The sequence below is a fragment of the Rhinopithecus roxellana genome, chromosome 6 (assembly GCF_007565055.1).
Source record: "Rhinopithecus roxellana isolate Shanxi Qingling chromosome 6, ASM756505v1, whole genome shotgun sequence".
Taxonomy (NCBI): domain Eukaryota; kingdom Metazoa; phylum Chordata; class Mammalia; order Primates; family Cercopithecidae; genus Rhinopithecus; species Rhinopithecus roxellana.
Window position 1 is genome coordinate 132,279,227 of NC_044554.1, and position 23,913 is coordinate 132,303,139.

Here is a 23,913-nt window from a genome sequence, read left to right on the forward strand (position 1 = left end):
TCTAAGGAGATGATGGAGAATGTTTCCCAGTTGAGCAACCCACTATTATTCTTAGGCAGAATTTTCTCATCCATGTAGGATTTGTTGTATAATTCTATAATGAGCAAATCATGATCCCCCTTCAGGGGCTTTGCACATAATGCTCACTGCCTGGGACCTCTGTTTCTCTCAATTGTCACATCCTTTACATTTCTTCTTAATGTGTCCAGATCAGGGGGACTTCTTCTTCCATGTTGTAGCACTTCTTAACATTTTACCCTACTTAATTTTTCTCAATGGCATTTTCCCACCAACCAGTATATTGCAGTTCCTTGTTTCTTTACTGTCTCTTTCCCCTCATTGGACTGTATGCTCCATAAACACAAGTTTTGTCATTTTTCTTTTCAACTATATCAAAGCCTAGGATGGTGTCTGGCATATAATAGATTCTCAATAATTATTATGGAATGAATGAATGGGTAGAGATGCATGCCACATGCCACTGCCTGTATTCAGTGAATACTTACACCATGTCTTCTCATTTGTTTGAGAGAAGATGGTTTTCTCAGACTCTCAGCTTTAATTGTCTGCAATTCCCTCTATACTGTAGTATAAATATAGTTTGCCAGCAGTTATCACATTAGTGAAGCAATTGAGGAATGTTAGAACTAAGTCTTTTCATGTGGTAAATAACATTCTCATTACACCTGTCCTTGGATTGACCATTGATACTAGTTTTCAACTTCCTCCAACTATTCCTGGATGAAAGACAAAAGCTTCTGAAGTGTTTGTTGTTCTTGTTTTTCACAGCCAAGTTCTAACAGGATGTTTTGGGAGATATATAGCAATAATCCAATTAGGCAAGCATTTGTTCCATTTTTTTCCCCAGAGGTCTTTGATGTACCTTTTCCCCCTACCTACTTATTAGCCTCAAAAATTGAGTCTGGATATCTAATCAGAAAGACAACCAGTTCTCTGAACTTCCAAGTTTTCTAAGTCCACATGAGCTTCAAAAGTTTTGCTCATTATTTGTTAAGCACTGACCACCACAGACAGAAAAGGGACTTTTTTTTTTTTTTTTTTTTTTTTTTTAGCTGTTCCTACTAATGTTGCGGAAACATTTTTTTCAGTTCATTAAATTTAACTTCAGGCAATTGCTAAAATGTAAGATAATTCCTTTTTGTTATTCCTTTGGCACATCCAAAGTACAGTTTCACATTAGCAGCAACGAGCCAGAGGGTTAAAAAAATTAAAATTATTTTGGAAGATAGGGACTTAGGCAGAAAAAAAGGTCCATTCCAAAATGACAAATATTTAGCATCATTTTTACTTTTATTTATGCAGAAGTACCCTCATTTATGATTGCTTTTTAAATTGGCTTTAAAACACATGATTAGGAATAAACATTTTTGAGTTTTATACTACATCAAAGATCTTGACTCTCAACTTCCAATCAATATTTTGTGTCAGGTTGGGTACGGTCACTCATGCCTGTAATCCCAGTGCTTTGGGGGACCGAGATGGGTGAATGGCTTGAGCCCAGGAGTTCAAGACCAGTCTTGGCAACATAGCAAGACCCTGTCTCTTCCAATAACAACAACAAAAAATTAGCCAGGCGTCGTGGCGTGTGTCTATAGTCCCAGTTACTTGGGAGGCTGAGGTAGGAGGATTGCTTGAGCCTAGGAGGTCAAGGCTGTAGTGAGCTTATTTTGCCATTGCACTGGGCACATGCGAGACCCTGCCTCAGAAAAAAAAAATATATAGTTTGAAGCATTAAAAATAAACAGCTTGAGGGCCATTTCAAAAAGATAACTAAGAAATGTTTTTTGAATATATATGTGCTGAGATTTCTTACTAATTTTACCAGTCCCCAATTCTGACAAATTAAAGACAGAAATAAGATCTTAGAGACAAGATCTTGTGTTATTTGTTTAAACTTTTCATCCACAAAACACAGTGGACAATGTTTCTGTCTACTTATGTTGTTTCCATACTTTAGCAAATACCAACATGATGCAACACATATCCTTGTATTATATTATTGTGCATGTTTTATATTAATTATATATCTGTCACTTCTGTATTCACACATGCGTACACGTATATATAATACACAAATCATTATCATCTGTCAATCTATTTCTAGACATTGGGGTCAGTTTTTAGAAGTGGAATTACTAGGTTAAAGGATATGTTTATTTATAATTAAAAATAGTATTTACATTGCCCTTTATTGACTTGATTATCAATTAATACTACCTCTACTAGAAATAAAAAAGAATGATACTGGTTTTCTTATATACTTGATAAGATAGTGGATTGTCAAATTTCATTTTCCCCATCCATTGCGTCATTGTTTTAAATAACATTTCTTTCATTATAAATGCTCTTGAGAATCTTTTTGGTAAGTTCAAAAGCTATTTATTGTATTTTCTTCTTTGTTCTTTGGGCCCTCTTCCCATATCCTGACAGAACTTTCAATAGAGGTTTTTAGTCTTTTCTTGGTTTCCTTTTCTTAACAAACTTTGTAAAATATGCGGGATCTGACCATTGTCAGTGGTAGGTGTTGCTCTTAATACTTCCATACCAATGGACTATGCCTACACTTGGTATTAGCATCTAAGTAAGATAATGTACCAATTTATTGCTACATCTGCTTTCATTATAAACCTGTAATTACATTTAAATCTTTCTGGCTAGGAATTGTTGATTTTCGAAAGCCTATATGATGCCTATTCTGAAGAGAATTTTATCAAAGGCCTCTTTAGTTTTTATCACTGAACAAATGTTGCCATAATGTTTTTGCAACTTGCATTTATATCATGATCACTACCAGACATAGCCTCAGTCTATCATTGTAGGAGACGTTTTAATTTGATTTTCCTACGTATTATTCCATATAAAGATTAGAATTCATGAGCCTACCAAAATTAATTTTAAGGGTCATTTATAGAAGTCTCCGATTATAATCATGTCCACTATACCTCCTTCTACAGCCAGGATACTTTTCTACTCGCCTTATTTTATAAACCATTTTTTTCCTCATAGATCGCAAGGTAGTGTCATCAGAAGAAAAGACCTATACCCTTTGGGAAACAAATCGTACAAAGTGATAAACGTTAAAAATAACCCCCGCCAGCAGACAAATATTGTAAATGCGCGAACCTTTTATAAAGATAAATTGTGAAAGGGTACAGTTATACTTCAGTTGTCAGCACAGCCGCTGGAGGGTCACTGGGGATGTGGTGTGACAGGATTCTCACTAAACTCACTGTGTTTATAAAAGACTGGGACACAGGTCCACGCTATCCACTAACACGTTGGCTTTCCCTCTGTAGTCCTTTCTGGCTGACTCTGATTTTGAAATTCTTTTTACCTCTCAAGGAAATCAAGACATTGTTTTCGATAAGAAATGGATTTTAAATGGTCTATTAAAGTATTTACATGGTTGCTGAATGTCCTCCTCTATTGTTTCAAAGCAAATTATGGGAATTTAGAAGCACTTGGAATTGTTACTCTATTCTGTTTTTTCCATTTTATTTTTGCTCTGAAGCAAATAGCATATAATTTATTACTGACATCATAAAATCAATTAATTTTATTTAAGACTGAATAGTATAATCAGATTGCTTTTGTATCCTGGATCAAAGACTTTTTAGGAATTTGAAATTGTCCTTTGCTTAATTTACCAGTATTCCAAGCGTTCTTGCCTACTCCCCCTGGAATAATTTCTCATTAATTTAATTCACTTAAATTACAATTGGGTTAAAACTACAATAGAATTGTGTCTTTTACAGACCCTGTTTTCAATATAGTTTTGTAAATCCCATTAGCCCACATCTTACTGGAGTATCCTTAGGTATTTAATGACGCTCCTCTATGATGCCAGTGTCAGTTACTGTTTTTCTTTCTTCAACTGCTCTGTTACTGTTCTGCTCATCAGTATTGTGCATTCTAAGTGTTTAGAGTAACATATATCTGGCTAGTGAAATGAATACAAGATATATTTATGACAGTAGAGTACTGACAGCTTTAAGCTATGGATGAGTTAATTGGTTTTTTAATCCTAGTGGCCTCTTCATAATTAATCCGCTATTTATTATTATCTACTCTTTCGTCATAAACTTTGCACTTCACTGATTCTTTTGTTCACTTATTCACCCAAAAAGAAATCATAATTCTTACTATGTGTTGGGTATTATTCCAGGCAAGGAACAAAATAAAGACCTGGCCTCTCTCATTGTGTGGGAGAGAGAAAAAAACAAGCAACAGGAAGATATGTAATGTCAGGTGCCATGAAGAAAACAAAAGGTCAGGAGAATAGAGAGTGATGGGATAGTCAAGGAAGGCTTCTCAGAGGGGTGGTATTTGAGAAGACACCTGCATGAAGTAGGGGAGCAGCCATGCCTATATCAAGGGGAAGTTTCTAGGTAGAGGTAGTAAAAATGTCAAAGCTCTGAGGAGAATGTGTAGTTTAATAGAAGGTTGGGCTCCAGCTTCATCACTTCCAGCAACACTGTGCTCAAGGGTGAGCATGAGTGGGAATGTGCATGCATAGGGGCTAGCTAGGATAGAGAGAGAATATCCAGCTTCACAACAGGCAGGGGGACAGTGAGGTGGCCATAGCCATGGTGGGGGAACCCCTGCCTGAGATGACAAAAAAAAAAAAAAAAAAAAAAAAAAAAAAATTGTGGGGAAATAGAATCCCCAAATTTATTTTTCCTTCTTTACAGAAAAGTTAAAATTTAGGGCCAGGTGCAGTGGGTCATGCCTGGCCAAGGTGGGCAGATTATGAGGTCAGGAGATGGAGACCATCCTGGCTAACACAGTGAAAACCCCTCGCTATTAAACAGACAAAATAATAGCCAGGTGTGGTGGCACATGCCTGCAGTTCTGGAGGGTGAGGTAGGAGAATCGCTTGAACCCAGGAGGCGGACGTTGCAGTGAGCCAAGATTGCACCACTGTACTCAAGCCTGGGCAACAGAATGAGACTCTGTCTAAAAAAATAATAAAATAAAATAGAAATTAGTTGATGGCCTAAAATTAACAACCATATTGGCATCATCATAATTGCCATTTGAAAATTATATGTAATAGAAGGTCAAGTCCAAATAGCCAGACATATATGAAAAGATGAAAAGCTGCTCCAATGTGCTACTAGTCAAGGAGATGAAAGCAATGAGAGGGATTGATGTTTTGATTAGCCTGGATTGGAACTTTGATAGCTCTGATACTTTGATAACTCTTATTGTTATCAAAAAGCCATGGGATTTGCCTTAGGTGTTGCCAAAGACAGAATGAAGAACATTTTATAGTGTCAGAAAACAGTAATAGGAAAAAAAAAAAATGAAGCTGTTTCCTAATTGTATCTACTAAATTCACCCATTTCTCTCTCTCTCTCTCTCTCTTCCATCTCGCTCCCATCTCACTCCCCACTATCATATTTATAATGTCATATGATTAAGGAGAAAAATATGAGCGGATACATATCAAATTGTTAACTTGAGTTAACTTGGCTGGGAGATGCTATAGAAGAAGGTGAAAGGGGGAAGGGAAGTCACATAAAAGTACTGCAATATCAGAAAGCCTGACTACATTTATGCATTTTTGTATGCGTACAATATCTTTTCAGAGTAACTGACACTGATGGGGGGTATAAATTGAAGTGTGTGTGTTGTGGAATATATACAGACTTTAATGAAAGAATCACTAGGGACACAGAAGCAGCAAAAATAAAATGTAGACTAGTCATATTTATATTTTTGCTTGTAGGGCATAAATTGCAATTGCAAAATAGAAAACGAAGTTAGCTATTTGACTATGAAAGTCCAGATATCTAGAAAAAAATCTGTGTGACACTTGGAAAAATTTTTTCACCTAGTTTCACTTGTAATGAGTAATGCAGAAAATAAAAAGACTGGAAATTACCATTTTTTTCCATCAAGCATGTAGGCTAGCGACATGTTCTGAGTGGTTCACAGATTGAGGGCTTAGATGGTTCCCTATTTACTTACATTTTAGCAAATGGCTATTTCAGAAAATGTTTTAACTGCAAACTACCCCGGAAGTAACTTGTCTAAGTTGTGTGTCCCTTCCTGAATTTGTTAAGGCGTGAGCTTCTGCTTTGACTTTTAGGTTTGGTTTTTTGTAGGTAGACACAGGGACAAGAGACAGCGAGGGGTGTGCCTTATGACTGACTGGGTGGGAAGAGCTGTATTCTGTTGTAGAGAGTTTCCCCATCCTCTGCTGCTGCCGTTTTTGAACTGACTGGAAACCAGGAGGTCTTTTGTCCATGATTCATCTGGTGGCCTCAGCCAACTTTCAAAGTAAAAGTTTGCATTTCTTGAACTTTCCAAATTGGAGTTGTTATACGACCCAGGAAAGGGCGATACAGTGGGTAAAAGGGTTTAGGTATTCACTGGGAAAAAATTTTAATTCATATTTAAGAAGCAATTGGTGCAAATCAAAACAAACACAGATACACATGATTAGAATGAAAATGATTTCCGTATTTATGTTTGTCAGCAATATAGTTATTTACAAATAACCCATATGAAAATGTAAAAAAGCATATTACATCTTCACATGCCATCTGTATTGACTGAATAAAGCTTAGTGACATTATTTGCAAATCTGTAGTTAATTGTACATAGACATTTTGTGCGTTAAAAAGGAAATGTACATAATGTAAAATAAATTACACAATTTACAAAGTAATATTAACAAAAATTCTTAGACAGCTGCCTCCTTATTTAAACAGAATAAATATTCAGGTAGATAACATAAAATACACATTTAGGGAATAATAATTTATAGAAAGACAGATTGCAAATTTAATAAAGTTATATTTTACAATGATAGATACTGATCTCTTCAAATCTCTGTGATAGAAATGGAGAAAAAAGTACCAGAAAAGGAATATAAATGTTTACTTTCTAAAAATAAACACAAACAGATTTCTGAAAAATAGTTGGGAAAAGTTTACTGAGGATTAAAAGTAGGTAATCTAGAAACTATGGCTTAAAAACAGAATAAATCTACAAAACACAACAAGACTGACAATTATATTCTAAATAATATAGAGATTTTTGATCACTGAAAACATGACTCACACAAACTAAAGCTCTTCATATACTGCCCACTTTTAAGATCTGACTTGGTAGAAACACACAATAAAATGCAATATTAACTGGTTAGCATTAGCTTTATTCATTTAATAATGTAGACATAACCATTTTTCAGTGTCCCTGCTAGATATAAGATTATCTTAACACACTGCAAACCATCCTTTTTATAAAAGGATAACTATTTGCTTGGCTCACACATCAGTTTCTGATACCTGAAATCCTGTCCTGCAGCCAGGGCCGCCTGAGGGCAGGACCAGGGGAGACTCTTATTCCCAGAACAGCCAGATGTAGCTCTCACAGCTAAACTAGTCCCAGGAAAGATCACATTCCGACAAGATTCCTCACAGATTTGCTCAAGGACTACTATTCTTTCAACACCCTCAATTTTAGAGCGGAAATAGAAGAACCCACACTTGAATTTGGTAATATTTTCATAAACAGGAGATCCCAGATCATTTGGGAATTGTGCTTCTCATGTACTGTTCAGACCCACGTCAGCTTTAGAACAGGCTCTCCCTTCTTTATGGTACTGAAAAGCACGGGCCTCCCTCACTGTCTTGTGGTGTGGAATGTGAACAAAGACTTGAGATGGAGACAGGAGGATATGGGGTGATCTAAAGCAAGTGTAGGCATGGACATTTTTACAGAAAAGGGCTTTTTTTTTTTTCCTACATGCCTTCCACATTTTTCCTTTTCCCTTTATTCATTTCTTTGACCAGTGGATTTGGTGTAAGTCAGGATGTTCACACTCTGAGTGAGTGACACTTAGATTCTAGTAGGGAAGGACATATAGGAATTCTTTTTTTTTTTTTAATTAAAAGATTGGGCATGTTTCATGGGAAGTAGGTAAGAATAGCTGTTGAGAGTAGAAAGAGACCAAGCAAAGAAAATAATCAGAAAGAACCAAGGATACAGGTTGTTAGGGGAGGTAAATAAATGTGTGAGAGGTCTATTCAATTCCTGTGAGAAGGAAGACATGAATTTATCTTGAAATGCCCAGGAACTTAACAGGGGTCTGATTAAGTTACAGTGACCACTGCCACCTACCTGAGGGTGGGGCAGGGAAAAATCAAACTCCTAATACCATGGCCTAAAGACATGTATATTACATAGGGGAAAATACTAACCCCCTCTAAAAACAAACCTAGAGAAAAAGTCAACAGGTTTCACTGTTATCTTCACTCATTAAGCATTTTCCCCTTCTTCTGGATGTCTTAAGTACCTATGTATACAAAAGCCGTTACTAACTTTTGTTTTTTACAGTGCCTAGCAGAGTGTCTTACGTGTCAATAAATATTTGCCTTGTTAGAAGTAATTTGTGCTTTGTTATAAGTAAGTAAAACATGCTTTTATATACTCTTTTTTAATTCACTTAAGCTACACTGTAGTGTCCTCAAAAAAGGCTTTGAATGAGATTACAGTCCATATATTGGATTAGGTATTGATGAATAAGCAAATCAGCCCCTTTCAAAAGAGATCAGTTAGTTCTATTCTACATGGTTTCTAGTGAAACAGTCCAGCAAAATCATATGCTACTGTGTCAAACTTTTTCTGCTCTTTTTTTAAAAAACCAAACAGACCTTCAGTCTAGGGAACAGCAGTTCTACATCTTTTTGGCCTCACAGACCACTTCAGTAAGGTGAAAGTGTCAATAGAGAAGTTACTACTACATTCCCCTCCCAAATTTTTAGAAGGAACAGGAAAAATAAGGTTTTGATGAAATTCCAATAAAATATTTAACTCATTGTCTCATGCCAGAAACAAAAATAAGGCCATTTTCATGTTATAAACATGAATATAGTAACCTTCCATTTGTCCAAAATAGCCAGATTGCTACATTCTCCTCTTTCCACCTTTCTAACAAGAGGTTATCCAGTATTTATTTATCTTAACAGTGATCTTCCAATATGTTCTCTAATATTAGGTCATGTTGAACCTAATTAATTTCTCCTCTCTCATATAATTTTGTGTGTGTGTGTGTGTATATATATGCATATATGCTGTAAAATCTAATCAATTTATGAATAAAATGTATTTTTCATAACATTCTATAATTTTGATTTTCTAATTCTTATAGGTAGGATGATACTAATCTTTTCTGAATTAGTGACATTTTACAATATCTTCAGTATAGCTTTAGTAGGAACAGTATTTTATTCTATCCCACATTTAAAAATTATTAGGTGTTGCACACATTTCATAAGAGGGTTAGCTGAATTTTTCAAGTAACCATAATAGATTCTTTCTTAACCATTTTGGACAAATGGATTTTATTTTATTCAAAGAGATCAACTTTAGGATTATTTGGAAGACCCCTGAGTATATACATAGACAATCACAGTTTTAGAGTAACAATATTATTTTTTCTTCCTCTTTAATAAAACAGATAAAATGGATTTTGTTTTTATGGTTTTGTTTAAATCCTTGCTTTAAAGTAAAATTTTCATCTTCCTACCTGTTCTCTTTGAAATGATAGTGAATATTGAATAAGGAATTAGCGCTTACTGCATTTAGTTCTTACTGAAATACATACAAATATTTTCATTTTGGGGACAATGACATCCTAACCTGATGTCTTTTGTAATCTTTGCAAACACTCTAATCAACAGCAGGGGGAGTTCATACTCCAGTATGAGGGTAAAATACCTTCTCATCCAAAACACTTTTACAGGAACACAGCTGTTTAAGATAAAATAGCATATTATCCTATTTTTCAAAGAACCTGAAAAGCTAGTGTCCTCCTCTCTCACAAAGGTTGTTGCAATAATGTTGCCTGAAAATGGTATTGCTTTTTAATGGCACCTTTTGAGTTTTCCTTTCATTTGCAAGAAGTCTGCTGAGTTAAATATTGTTCCACTGTGCCATTCCCAGGGCTACATCTGCAGAAAATATAGCTACTTTTGATACAGTGGGAAACGTAATGACTGTAAATTCTCACCTTTGAACATTGAACAGTCAGTGGGTAAATGAATGAAAACGAAAGATGACACTATGGAGAGTTAGCATTAAAAAACATCCAGACCAGGGGTCAGCAAAATATGACCTGCCAAGGTGGCCTACTCGCTGTTTTTGTAAGGAAAGGTATATGGGAAAACAGTAATGTTCATTCTTTCATTTACTAAGATCGCATTAGCAGAATGGCAAAGTTGAGAAGTTGCAACATAGACCTTATGGAAAATATTTTCTGTATAGTCCTTTACAGAAAAAGTTTGCCACTCTTGGTCTAGATATGTAATGAAGTCTTGGGCAAGATATTTATTCCTCTCTTTTAAAATTTTAGTTTTGAAATCATACATGGAAGAGATTGCTTCAAATTTTGTCAGTGAGAAAGGCAAAAGACTATGGATCTTGAAATACTGCCTGCAACACAGACATTCAAGCTGAAACTGGGAAATCAAATTAGAGAGAAAGAAAAATCAACATATAATTTTGATTTCCTTTAGTTACAAAAGTCATTGATACATTTTATTTTCTCCATCTGCTGAAAATTAAAAAGACAACCAGTTCCGTTTTTTCTTTTCTTTTCTTTTCTTAACAAAGATAACAAATATAAAAATCTAGTCATAAACAGCCTTCAAAGACCAATTACAAACCAACTAGAGGAATCCACCTTTTAGAGGGTTAAGGGATTAGGGACTTCAACACTTAAATTACCGCCATGTTGTCAGTTTCACAATGGCTGCAGTGATGAGGAAGTGTGTGTACAGCAGGTGTAATAGCTGATTTCATCTTGCTGCCATCCAAACTGAACTTTACTCTCTCCAGGATACAAGAACTTGCAAATGTCTTCATGACACTCTTGGCACAGATGTCTTCATCCCATATGAAAAGAGGCAGATTCTATGGCAATACTGGTTAAGCGCCTATCATGCTGCACTAATATAGTGCAAAAATGTGCCTTCCATATAGCAAAAAAGATGCAGGCAACCAGTTTGAAAATCAGGGAAAGTAGAAACGTATGGTATTAACACAAGTAAATTAGTTTTCCAGACAATTACCACTATAAAATACTGAACTTGAGGACTCTTCCTTCTAAGACACTAGTACTTGTCCAGCATTCTTACTTTGGAGAGAGACAAGAATGAAGTCTTAAAAAAAGAGGCTCCGTCTCTAAAATGCAGGTCAATAAAATCTACCATTGACCACCAAGATGCTGAATTTATTCAATGGATTTTCTGCTTAGCTTAGAGCTTATATGTTATGCATTGTTAAAACTGCTTATTAGCAAGTACATAATCTGATATAATGTGTATCATTCAACTGAGTACACATGTTAATTTGACTATAGTATGGTGGAGATCTTGGTAGAAACTCTTCATGCTAGGAAGTTTTATGGATTAACACTGCAGACAGTCGTCTTGTATCAGGCATCCTAACTGGCCAATTCCACCATTATTTTTAGAGATGAAAGTGGTTTTTCAGTTGGTAGACTTCAGAAAAGATGACATAAAACTTTCAGAATGCGGCATGTATTCAGCTAAATCTCCTATAATTCTCATGGTTGATAGTCTCTATGTAAGTGGTACTGTCTGGAATATCTCCAGTGGCAGTATGATTTTCACTCTTGTCTTTATGATGCCCTTTTTAAAAATTAAAATATATTTTAATCCACACAGTTTGGATACATTTGTTGTGATCTCTGGACATCTATGAAGTCAGAAATCCAAGACTGGTTGTTTCCAGAAAAGTTGTATGTTACATGTCAGCATCTCCATCATAGGCTAAGGTTAAAGGTTTCAGTCGGTTGTTTTGCCTTCTTTGGGGTTTCTTTGGCTTTTTGCTGTAAAACAATTCATTACAATTAGGAGAAAGAAAATCAGTTTATAATTGTAAATTTGATTGCTTTAAGCAAAAAAAAGTAAAAACAAATTGATAAACCAAAATCGCTTCATTGCCTGCATTGCCTAAAGTCTACCTTAGAATTTGATTTTCTGATCTCCTTGAATTTCAGTTTTTGCTTTGAATAAACTCTAAGTAAACTTCAAGTGTTTTGCTATCCTACAAAAGATAAATTATCCAAATGGGATTCTTTTAGTATTGACAACAGAAATAATATCATAGTAGGGTCATTTTCATTTGGTCAGAAACCTTTATAAATAATGCATAATTTATAAATAATGCATGTTTTAAAAGATAGTTGAATATTATTAGGTATTACTGTAATATCTTCCTCCATTAGTAATTCAATATAAAAATCCACAGTTTGCCATAATCAGTACAAAGCAATATTCTCTTGAAAGTATGCAAGAGAACACACTCGAGAAGATGACCTGCAGCAAGTTCTTGCTCATCTTTAGAAACGAAATGGTTCAGATTTGGTAGCTTTTAGCCCATCTAGGACTAAAGCCATGTTTATTTAGAAATTCATGTGAACACCAGATAAATGTAGAGAACTTATTTGAGACATTAGTTTGCTGTTTCTGTGTTACGATTAAGTATCTCTTTGGATTTTTAATTATTTAAACACTCACCAAGCTAGATAAATCATGGAGACAATGAAGATGAGTAACACAAATGCCCCAGCTGCTACGCCATAAACCCAGGTCTTTAGTCTCCCATCTAAGAAGAATGGATATTAGTTATTAATTTACAGTAGTCTGGTATACATGAGGCAGTCTTTAACGATGACCAATGATCAGTCACACATTACCAATTTCTTTCAAAACCCCCCAAAAATTATTGCTTCAGCACAGTTAATGATTAATGCAAAGCTGCTGTTATGGGTTAGATATTGCTTCATTAAAGATAAGTTATCAAGGAAAATTGAATTGAAAAGTTACAAATGTTTGACTTCAGATTTCAAGTTTCTTTGTCAAAACTTCAGCTGCCTTTCATCTCAATTTTACTTCAAACTCAATACATGTGTAATGCTATATAAACATTTTCTTCTGATTTTCAATCTATTTTGAGAATTGCAATGATAAGATGAAAAATGCAATTTTAAGAAAGTTTCTACAACCTCGAGTTTACACAGTTAGGTATTTAAACAAAAACTTTGTCATTTTTATTCCAGGTAAAATTGAAAGTGAATATATTTAACATCTTATGGAATTAATAATCTTTTATCTAGTCTGCACTTACAATGTGTTTTAAAATTGGCTGACAATGTCATTTACAAAAACAACCAGTTTGATTAACATATAAAAGGATCTATAAATTGTTTTCTATCTTTTCTATTATATGGAATCAGACATAACAGGAACTTTTATAATTTGGGTTTCTGGTCTCATTGTCTTTGAACTCCTCAATTTTATGCTCTGAATAAACTTCAAGCACAAGTTGTTATTCATGACATTGGCTGATTTAATTTGATCCTCACATCAACATATATTTTCTATTGCAATTAAATATTTGATCTTGGTGTTAAATTATAGATTGGGCAAAACTGACCTCACGTAGACTCTGGTTTATTCAATATTTGAAAGGCATCAAATGCAAATTGGTACTGTGGAATTTTTTCGCCTGGAGTTAGATCAAGTTAGAAGTTCATTTGCTGGGAATAAACTCAATAAATATTCTAAATATCCTTTCTGTCTAATCCTAAAGATTTTTTTTTTTTTTTTAATTTGAGTTCAGTTTAGAATCAAAAGAACTGTTCCACGGTTGAAGTTCTCTACATTGAGAGTTTCTTCAACAAATTTTTTTGGTATTTTCAAAATCAAAGAATATCTAAGTTTTCAGAACATGTACTTTCTAAATATATTAAAATTTTCACTTTGGGGAAACTATATATAAAATTTAAAATAATGACAATAATAATCTTTTTTTTTTTTTTTTTTTTCCCCAAAAGGACTGGTTTTGATCTGAGGAGATGTGCTTCAATTCTTAGTAAACGTCAAAATTGCTACTGGTTGTCTGCTAGTCCATTGTCTTGAACACTGAGGGAAGAGTTTCCCATGCTTACACAGATGAGTCAGCTTTGCACAATAAATTGTACTATCAGCTAAATGAGCCAATTAAAGCAGGAATAATGTGATTAAAAGCAAATCTCCCAAACATTTAAAATATTTTAAAAATCCAATATTTATTCTCTAATAAGGTAAAGTATTCAGACTTAATGCACAGAAATGGAGATGTGCTAGCTATGCAAATTCCTTCCATCTTTTCTCATGTTTCTAATGGCATTTTAAAGTAGACTATGCCTGGCTCTGCCTGGAGATTTCCTTTGCTTCATGGACTAGTAGTTCCTCTAGGGTATGAGAAAAAGTGGCATGATATTATTAGCTGCTTTATAAACCATGTAGCACATTTTCAAGCACCAGGTTAGTTCTAGGGATGAGCATATGATTAAATCCAACTGAGGAGGGAAAGTGTGTAGAGTAGAGAATAGCATATCATGAGGTCTTCAAGCGTTTGCCTGTATTGGCTTTGCATTTATTACCAGATACATTAAGAGCTGTCTGTGAATGTGAAAAAATATTTGAATCATCCCATCCAGAAGGGAAGGCTCCACTGTTGCCCCTGTATATCTGGCATTAGTACAGATCTGAGTATTTGAGTATGCTGATTTTTAGGGCTGATACAAACTGGTCCATCTACCACGTGACCCCTGGCACAGAACTGCATTACTGATGTTTTTATTTATGAGTCAAACTATTACTGTTCCTATGATCAAATTAAAAATCCTGGAATGCCTTTATAGTCTCCTTTATCCTAGCTCTGAATGACAACACTTTTTTTAAAATTCATGTTTCCATCTTTGTTCAATTTGAAATTAATTACACTTGTAATTTTTGGACTGGAAATGAACTGAATCATATTGATCCAAAATTTTTTCTCAAGTAATTTCATTTCTCTGAACTTCAAACATGAGTTATTTTCCTTAATGATAGTGCCATCTATTCTTAAATTTTTTACTATCAGAATAAATGCATGTAGATAAAATAATCAGTAGCTCATATAAAAATGCTTGCTCACTTTTTAATTCTTTGGCATTGCCTAAATGTATAACTAAAGGTTTCTACTTCAACACTAGTCTAGTCAGTTCACCTGGCCCAAATGGCTGCAGAAACCAGGTCCTTCCCCGTCCTGCTGGGTTACTGGAGGGTTGGGTTGGATGTACAGCCCGACTGGTTTTCACATCTCCTCTTTTGTCCTCCATGGTGGGTATTACCACCACGGGGATAAGTGTGCATTGCTCAAGGGTGCTGTTAGAAGACATGACTTCAGTGTACCCTTCTTCACAATGGCATGTTTTTGTCTGCAGGAGAACAAGAAGATTTACACTAGCCATGCAAGGAATCTTTGAAAGTCTAACAGACCTGACTTGAAGAGAAGGCTTTAAACAAGATTTGTTTTGGGAATTACTATACGTAATTCCTGTGATATTTTAACTACATAGAAACACACTTTTGGCATTATATATAAATGTATTCTAATGGTGAAAGCAAGTGAATTCAGGACTTTTTAGATTGATAAAAGCAGATGTCTAAAATGGGATTTTTATACCTCAAGACATGCTTTCTTTGGAGGGAGATAAAACTGCACAAGAGACAGTGGGGTGACAAATGATGGAGCTGGCTTGTCTGCCCTGATGAATTTACACATACCTCGCTACAGTACGAGTGGGGTTGACTACACGGTGGGTTACAAGACCTGTCGGCATCAGGCTGGCTCATCACCAAGCAGCCTCCTGCAGAACAGAAAATCATGTTTTGACAAATAATATATCTTGTTATGATGAAAATACACTGTTGTTAGTGACTTGTCTTTGAATCCTGAACTACCTTGGGAATTCCAGGAATTTTTCTGTCAGTGGTTGACTGTGAAATATTCGGTTAACCTTGACCACCTTATTTAGTGACTCCAGGCCCTTCTTACCCAGGGGAGCTAGCTCAGTGCCTGGTACTCAGCAGGTGTTCAACAAGCGTTTGTTGAAATAATTATTTTATTTCTATTTTGAAATAATTTTGAAAATACTAATTGTACACAACCTTTTTCTGCCAGAAGCACATGAAGCCAAGTCCAGCAACTGAAAAGCTGATTTCATTTCCTTTTCAAGTAAAACGATAGTTTTCATGTCTTTTGAAATAACTCTTTAGCTCTTTATGTTAAATAAATGTTTTCTTTAAATAATGCATATTTCTTTTTTAGAAAAATCACAATTTCTGCTAATTCAGGGTGTTTTTTGGATATAGTGAAGAAAGCAAATGTATCTACTAAATCATTTGTTTTGCACTATGGTTTTGACTTGATATTACAGCTGTTTCTCTCTCTTGTTTATTTTCAAGTGTAGTACCAACTGTGCCTAAGTTGTTTCAAGTGAGGTTTTAAGATGGAAATAGATATAAAAAACACTGGTGACATGAAGGAGACTCATATTTTCAAACTATACTTGTTCAGTTTAACATAATATTAGCAAAACAAAATTTTTTGTGTATGGAACTGATGATTCTCTGGAATTTAATCACAGGTGCCTATTGCCAATTCTTTGTGTTTCTCTCTATTGCAATCACCAAATACAGAAAAATTGTCACAGAAAAGCAGTTAGTCATTGCAAGGCAACTGCAGTTAATTGGCCACATTGAAGTTGTTATCATTAAATACACACACACACAAAGCAATATTTTGAGTTTCTTATAAGGACAATTCATAAATTAAAGCAGTTGATCAAGATAGGTAATATACTTTACATGCTTGTCTATTTGTCATAAAGAATCTCATCTCTCCTAAAAGATGAAAGAATGCATATAGAGTTTAACACACATCATTTACACATTGGCCTTTTGGTACTGAATAGCATTAGAAATAATCCATTGGACACTTTGCTGAATTGAAAAGAAATTAAAAGTAATGATTTTATAGGTAAGTCATTTAAAATTTGACTTACCTTTGCATTGGGGGAATAACCCCAATTGCAGTGGAAAAAGAGTTTTTAATATGTGGAAGAAAAGTCAGGTAAATATTATTTGCATCAAAAAATTGCAAACCTATGGGATCATCTAGAGAAGCTGTTAGAATGGAGACATTTATTTCCAATCTCTGAGCTGAATGGATGACTTCTGTAACAACTCATTCAGAAAGCCTGTCTATCCCTGTCCAGGACTCTTCTCACTCCATACCTCTTAGAGTGGGGTAGATGGAAAGTTTTCTTCCAAAAAATAATACAGTGAGAGAGCAAAGGGTTTCTACTAGATGTCTTTTCTTTGTTACATATGTGACCACAGGGAGTTGTTATTAAGGATTTCTTGAGAGAGCTTTCTCATGTATAAAATCATATCTTAAAAAAAAAAAAATTGACATCCTGATCCAGCTCCCATACAGAGGAAATAAACAATTGGGTTTCAATAAATCCAGGTAATTTAAAATTCAATATAAAGATGGATAGTTTTCAAAAATCATATTGATCCTTGCTCCTGTTTCTTACTGTATATATTAAAGTTAAATTTATAAATGAACATTACTCAGAGGCATCCAAATGCACACTGTATTTTTCCCCCACAGCAGGGTCAAAACACAGCAGCAAGTCAGCCTGAGCAGTTAACTGTCAAGACTCCTGCTGTTGCTATGCTATGGCAATTCCTGTAAGTTAGATTTATAAAAAGAAATTGTTTATGGAAAGGCTTAGATTTCTGGGTCCATGTGCCTGAAATTAAGGTTCTGGTTCTGACTTGCATTTCTTTCTAGGAAATTTGCTTGATTATTCACTACCTATCTTGAACCAAAGTCTCTTCCTCCTTCAAGGCATCCGTGGGATCCCTCATGCTTGCTTACAGGCTTCAGATAGGCTTTTAGTAATTGCACACTAGAGTAGTTCTTTGGAGGCATATATTGGTCGAAGTATAATCAAAAAAATTTCTTCCTTTGGATTTCTTCTTTGGATATATAATAATTTGGGGATGCGGGCACAGTAGATGAGCTGCTCAGATGGTCTGGGTTTGAAATTTACCAGTAGGTCTTCTCTATTAATTAGTTTAAAAATCTCTAAATCATAGACATCTGAATTTAAGCAAGATCTTTGGATTTGTATCATACTCCCTCGGTAGTGTTTTTGGTCTGTGTTTATATGCCCTCAAGGCACACAAGCAGAAAGTCAAAAAACTGATCATTTTTAAACATATAGTAAATTATTCACATATAACATTTCTAGAAAAAGTCTGAAAATTATTTATAACAATTATTTATTAGAATTACATAGTATTTTAATTAAATACGTTTCAGCAGCAATACCTAAAAAGGCTAGGTGAGAGATAATTTGAACCATTATAAAATAATTTGTCATTGGTCAGCAGGTGGGTATATACAGCTTAGGCATCCTGAATCCCAAACAGGCTTTGAATACTGAAAGAGTAACTTTGTTTCCTTAACTATTTTCTTCAGCCAATCACATGTGTGTTACAGGAAGATTTTCAAAGAACAAAGAGAGACTGGAGGTTTACCTGTTACATTTATACCATCTGACCTTTGACACCACACTGTTCGGGAAGAGCCCTTCCAAGCACTGGCCATCCATTTATATTCATAGCAGTGTCCATCTGCAGGGAAATAATAAACATTAGCAAAAACATTCTGTTACCCAGAAAGATAATCATGGGGACAGAGTATTAATAACATATTTATGAACAACTGAAAAATAATAAGCCCATCTCTGATGATTCAAACGTCCATTTATTGTCCTGAAGTTGCCATGCATATGTTTTAAAATTGCAGCTGTATACCTCAATCCCAACTAATTTTCCATGTCTGCTGTCACACTACCTGGTGGGAACCTAGGTTTTTAATTTTTTAAAAAGTATTGTAAATATACAGCCAGGTATAGAGAATAACTATATATATCTATCTATATAGTTATATATATATAGATACCTATCTATATACCATTATATATAACTATATACAGTTATATATAAAATTGCATGATGGAAGATATATATAGTTATATATGCATACAGTTATATAGTTATGTATACAGTTATATATATAGTTATATATCTTCCATCATGTAATTTGTATAGTTATATATATGTAACTATATACATATCTTCCATCATGCATAACTGTATACAGTTATATATATAGATATATATATATCTTCCATCATGCAATTTTGTCAAATATTATTTATCCATATTTGCTTCAGTTTTCATTAGCTTGTTGATGAACAAAATATGAGATTTAATTGTATTCTTCTCTGTTCTGATCACCCTCCCTGTCCATCTAGACATACTATTCTGAAGATGTATGACTTTCTTTGCCATGCTTTTAATTGTTTCAATATACACACACACACATAATTACTATATACAGAAATGATATATGGTATTACTTTAATGAAGTCATAGAGTTTAAAAATGTATCCTATTCTGTGTAGCACTCTGAAACTTAGTCAATGTTACAGGTGAAATATTTCTAAGTGATTTTAAAAAATGTAGTACAGTCACTTTATTTTAACCACTACATAGAATTCCATTGTACTAAATAACACAGTTTATTTAGCTATTTTTCTATTAGGTTATTTTTAGTTTTGTTATTCAAACAATGCCCTGAAGGTCAATCTTGTGCAAACGACCTGGTGCTTCTTTAAGTTACATATCTAGAAGGGAAATTTCTTGGTATAATTGTACGGATAGCTGAAACTTTATTAAATATTGCTCATTTTTTTCCTGCAAAAGGTGGCAATTTACAAATCCACCAGCAGTACATAAAGATTGTCATTGCTCTAAATACTCATGAAAATTTATAATTGCTAGATTTTAATTTTTTCTGGTTAGTCTTTTGGGTATGGAAATTTACCTTGTCACTTTAATTTAAAGTTTCTTGATTACTAAAGTTATTGAACAGTAAAAAGGGACATTTGGATTTCCTGTTATGCAAGCTGCTTATTTAAACCTTTGGCCTTTTTCCCCCCACTACTGACATTTATGTTTTTTCTCATTGAATTGTAGAAATTCTTCATTCTGGAATAGTGATTCTTAAAGTGCGGTTCAGAGACCCTGGGAGACATTGACATTCTTTCAGAGTGTGAGTGAGGATTTCCCCTTTGCAACTACAATCTGTGTATGGTTGGATTTTCTTTACATACGTAAACTAAACTAAGACTGCAGTAACTTGAATGCAGAAGCAGATAAGAGAATCCAGGTGTCTTTCTTAAGTTAGACTTTATAGAGATTTGCAAAAATCCAGACAAGACCACTCTTGTCATTCAAGTTATTTTCCATTTGTTATGGTGAACTTATTTTGCAGGATATTTGTTATTTATGGTAATATACAATTTTGTTTTTTGATTTTAAATAAATAAATATTATAAGTTTTCTATTTTTAAAAGTATACATGTCAGAAAAGAAAAGTTCTTTCAGGTCCTCAACAATTTTTAGACTATTAACTTGTTTTAGATCAAAAACTTTTAGATTTGCTATTCTATACATGAATCCTTTGAAATTAATTCACTTCATAAGTATATATTTCAAGTTTGTGGTTTGTCCTGTAACCTTGTTATGATCTATAAGCAAAGTTTATAGGTCTACTGTGTAGAAGTTTTAAATTTTAATTTAAAGACATTTAAAATCTTTTCCACTTTTGTTTGTACTTTTGGTGTCATATTTATTCCCTCTGGGATGAAGCTTTCAGAGGAAGGAACAGGCAGCAATCTTCACTGTTCTGCAGCCTCTGCTGGTGATATCCAGGCAAACAGGGTCTGGAGTGGACCTCCAGAAAACTCCAGCAGACCTGCAGCAGAGGATCCTGACTGTTAGAAGAAAAACTAACAAACAGAAAAGAATAGCATTAACATCAATATAGAAGGATGTCCACTCAGAGACCTCATCCGAAGGTCACCAACATCAAAGAGCAAAGGTAGATAAATCATGAAGATGAGGAAAAACCAGTGCAAAAACTCTGAAAATCCAAAAACCAGAATGCCTCTTCTCCAAAGGATCACAACTCCTCACCAGCAGGGGAACAAAACTGGAGGGAGAATGAGTTTGAGAAATTGACAGAAGTAGGCTTCAGAAGGTGGGTAATAACAAACTCCTCCGAGCTAAAGGAGCATGTTCTAACCAAATACAAGGAAGCTAAGAACCTTGAAAAAAGGTTAGATGAATTGCTAACTAGAATAACCAGTTTAGAGAACAACATAAATGACCTGATGGAGCTGAAAAACAGCTCAAAAATTTCGTGAAGCATACACAACTATCAATAACCAAATCGATCAAGCAGAAGAAAGGATATCAGAAATTGAAGATCAACTTAATGAAATAAAGCAAGATGACAAGATTAGAGAAAAAAGAGTAAAAAGGAACAAACAAAGCCTCCAAGAAATACGGGACTATGTGAAAAGACCAAATCTACCTTTGATTGGTGTACCCGAAAGCAATGGAAAGAATGGAACCAAGTTGGAAAACACTCTTCAGGATATTATCCAGGAGAACTTCCCCAACCTAGCAAGACAGGTCAACATTCAAATTCAGGAAATACAGAGAACACCACAAAGATACTCCTCGAGAAGAGCAACCCCAAGACACGTAATCGTCAGATTCACAAAGGTTGAAATGAAGGAAAAAATGTTAAAGGCAGCCAGAGAGAAAGGTCAGGTTACTCACAAAGGGAAGTCCATCAGACTAACAGTGGGTCCCTCTGTAGAAATTCTACCAGCCAGAAGAGAGTGGGGTCCAGTATTCAACATTCTTAAAGATTTTCAATCCAGAATTTCATATCCAGCCAAACTAAGCTACATAAGTGAAGGAGAAATAAAATCCTTTACAGACAAGCAAATGCTGAGAGATTTTGTCCCCACCAGGCCTGCCTTACAGGAGCTCCTAAAGGGCACACTCAATATCGAATCAATATTGAAGGAAAAAACCGGTACCAGCCACTGCAAACATGCAGGAGATCGGTCAGAGTGGTGGGAGAAACTATAGGGAAAGCAGCACGCCTTCTGAAAGGTCCAAAGGCTCTGCCTCGATTCAGGGGAGAATAGCCAAAGGCAGCTGTTCTCTGACCCTGAGGCAGACAGCAAGGAGTAGGTACAAGGGAATGTAGGGGAATATCTTGAACAGGCTTGTTTACTTGTGTTGACCAGGAACTGATCTTTGATCATCCACACACGTGATGTTCCTTGAAAGGGGAACAATAAATGTTAATTTCTCACAAATTGTGTTTGCTCCAGGCTTTTGGCATTGTGCCTACAGTGAATGAAAGCATGCAGCTCCAGCTTCTCTGGGTGCACTTTGACCCTAGAACCAGGCAGACCCCTAGCTGCCCTTACACTGCATACCTGTGTCTGAGTACTATTTTTCTGTGTGAAAGGCCTGGCAGGTGGTGCCCGTGTGAAGAACACTGCAATGGATCGTGATGGAACCCTCAAAAATGAAAGTGAAGTGACTGTGCTATAAGTAATTGGTGCCTGCTCTGGATTTCCAAGTTCGAGGTGATTTTCAAGCTAGGGTTTCATCATGGGAAACCCAGTTATTAGCTCAAGAGTAATAGTATAGAAAAATATTGAAATAGCTGCTTAAAGCTAGCAGAGCCTCAGTTTCAGAGGCTGAATTATTGCAAATTGTTGTTTTCCATAACCCATAGTTCCCAGAAGGATGCACACTAGACCTAGAGCTCTGAGAAGACATGTTAAATGACATCATGGACAAGGGCAGTGGGTCCCAGTAACATCTTTAACGTTAATGGGCCTTAGTTAGGGCTGCTTTGGCACCGCTCTACACAGAAGAGCCTAAAAAGGGAATGGAAGAAAAACCATTGTCTACCTTACTGCCTCCTCTTCCTCCCTCAGCCCTGTTGTTACTGGGTAAAGGTGCCACAGAGGAGATAGAGGTTTTCCCTGAGCCCTCTCCCCCAAAACATTGGAAAAAAGACAAGAGATACACTACAGTTATGGGACCCTGTCTTAGCAGCATTATAAGGGGAGTTCTTGGTCTGCCTGGTCATGTAAGATCTACAAGGCAATAGAGCACATGAACCAATTACTTTCAACACTTATAAGAAAAAGCATTAGAGAAAAGGGAGCCACTGGCCCATTTATGAGAGGATTAATTAAGGCTATAGCAGACTACTTCCATATGACCCGATAGGACTGTCAGTGCTAGGTAAAACAACTTTAGAGGCCAGTCCATACCTCCTCTGGAGGGCAGAATTTGATGAATGATGTGAATAGCAGACCTCTTTCTAGTAATGGCCACTGTTGTTATTCCTTCCTGACACCTGATGTGGCTCTCTCAAAATCCTATTTGGGTAGAACAGTGGCCTTTAAAGGGAAATAAATTACAAAGAGCCCATGAATTAGTTGAGGAACAATTAAGAACTGGCCATATAGAATCATCAAACAGCCCTTGGAATCTGCCCATTTTTGTCATTCCCAAAAAGTCTGGTAAATGGAGACCTTTGCGTGACTTACGTGCTATCAGTGCTAATTTGCAACCGATAGGGTCCCTTCAATAGGGGCTCCCTTCCTCCATGATGATTCCTCAAGATTGGCTTATAGTCATTACTGACTTAAAAGACTGCTTTTATACTATTCCCCTTGCAGAGCAGGACAGAGAAAAATTTGTGTTTACAATACCAGCTATTAATAATGAAAGGCCAGCTCGCTGATTTCATTGGAAAGTACTTCCTCAAGGAATGCTGAACAGTCCTACCATGTGTCAGTATCATGTAAATCAGGCTTTGCTCCCCAGTAGAAAAGAATTTCCTAATTGCAAGATCACCTACTATATGGATGCCATCTTACTGGCAGCCCCAAGGGAACCAATACTTTTGAGTTTATATGCCTCTGTCAAGAGGAATACACAGTTACCAGGTTTAATCATAGCACCTGAAAAGGTACAGATGTCCTTCCCTTGGAAATATCTTGGATACATA

The 23,913-nt window shown here is 35.3% G+C and overlaps 1 protein-coding gene across 1 annotated transcript in view; it reads right to left on the minus strand.

Moving 5' to 3' along the window:
* Positions 1 to 6,468: 6,468 nt before the first annotated feature.
* The window catches only part of LOC104655124 (thrombospondin type-1 domain-containing protein 7A), a 126,721-nt gene continuing 109,276 nt past the window's right edge, over positions 6,469 to 23,913 (minus strand). Inside the window, exons 18-22 of the mRNA XM_030933397.1 lie at positions 18,486 to 18,581; positions 15,657 to 15,739; positions 15,097 to 15,307; positions 12,579 to 12,666; positions 6,469 to 11,887 (exon numbers count right to left, since the gene is read on the minus strand). Coding sequence (XP_030789257.1) covers positions 11,803 to 11,887; positions 12,579 to 12,666; positions 15,097 to 15,307; positions 15,657 to 15,739; positions 18,486 to 18,581 — 563 coding nt within the window. The 3' untranslated portion in view covers positions 6,469 to 11,802. The remainder of the gene's footprint in view (positions 11,888 to 12,578; positions 12,667 to 15,096; positions 15,308 to 15,656; positions 15,740 to 18,485; positions 18,582 to 23,913) is intronic.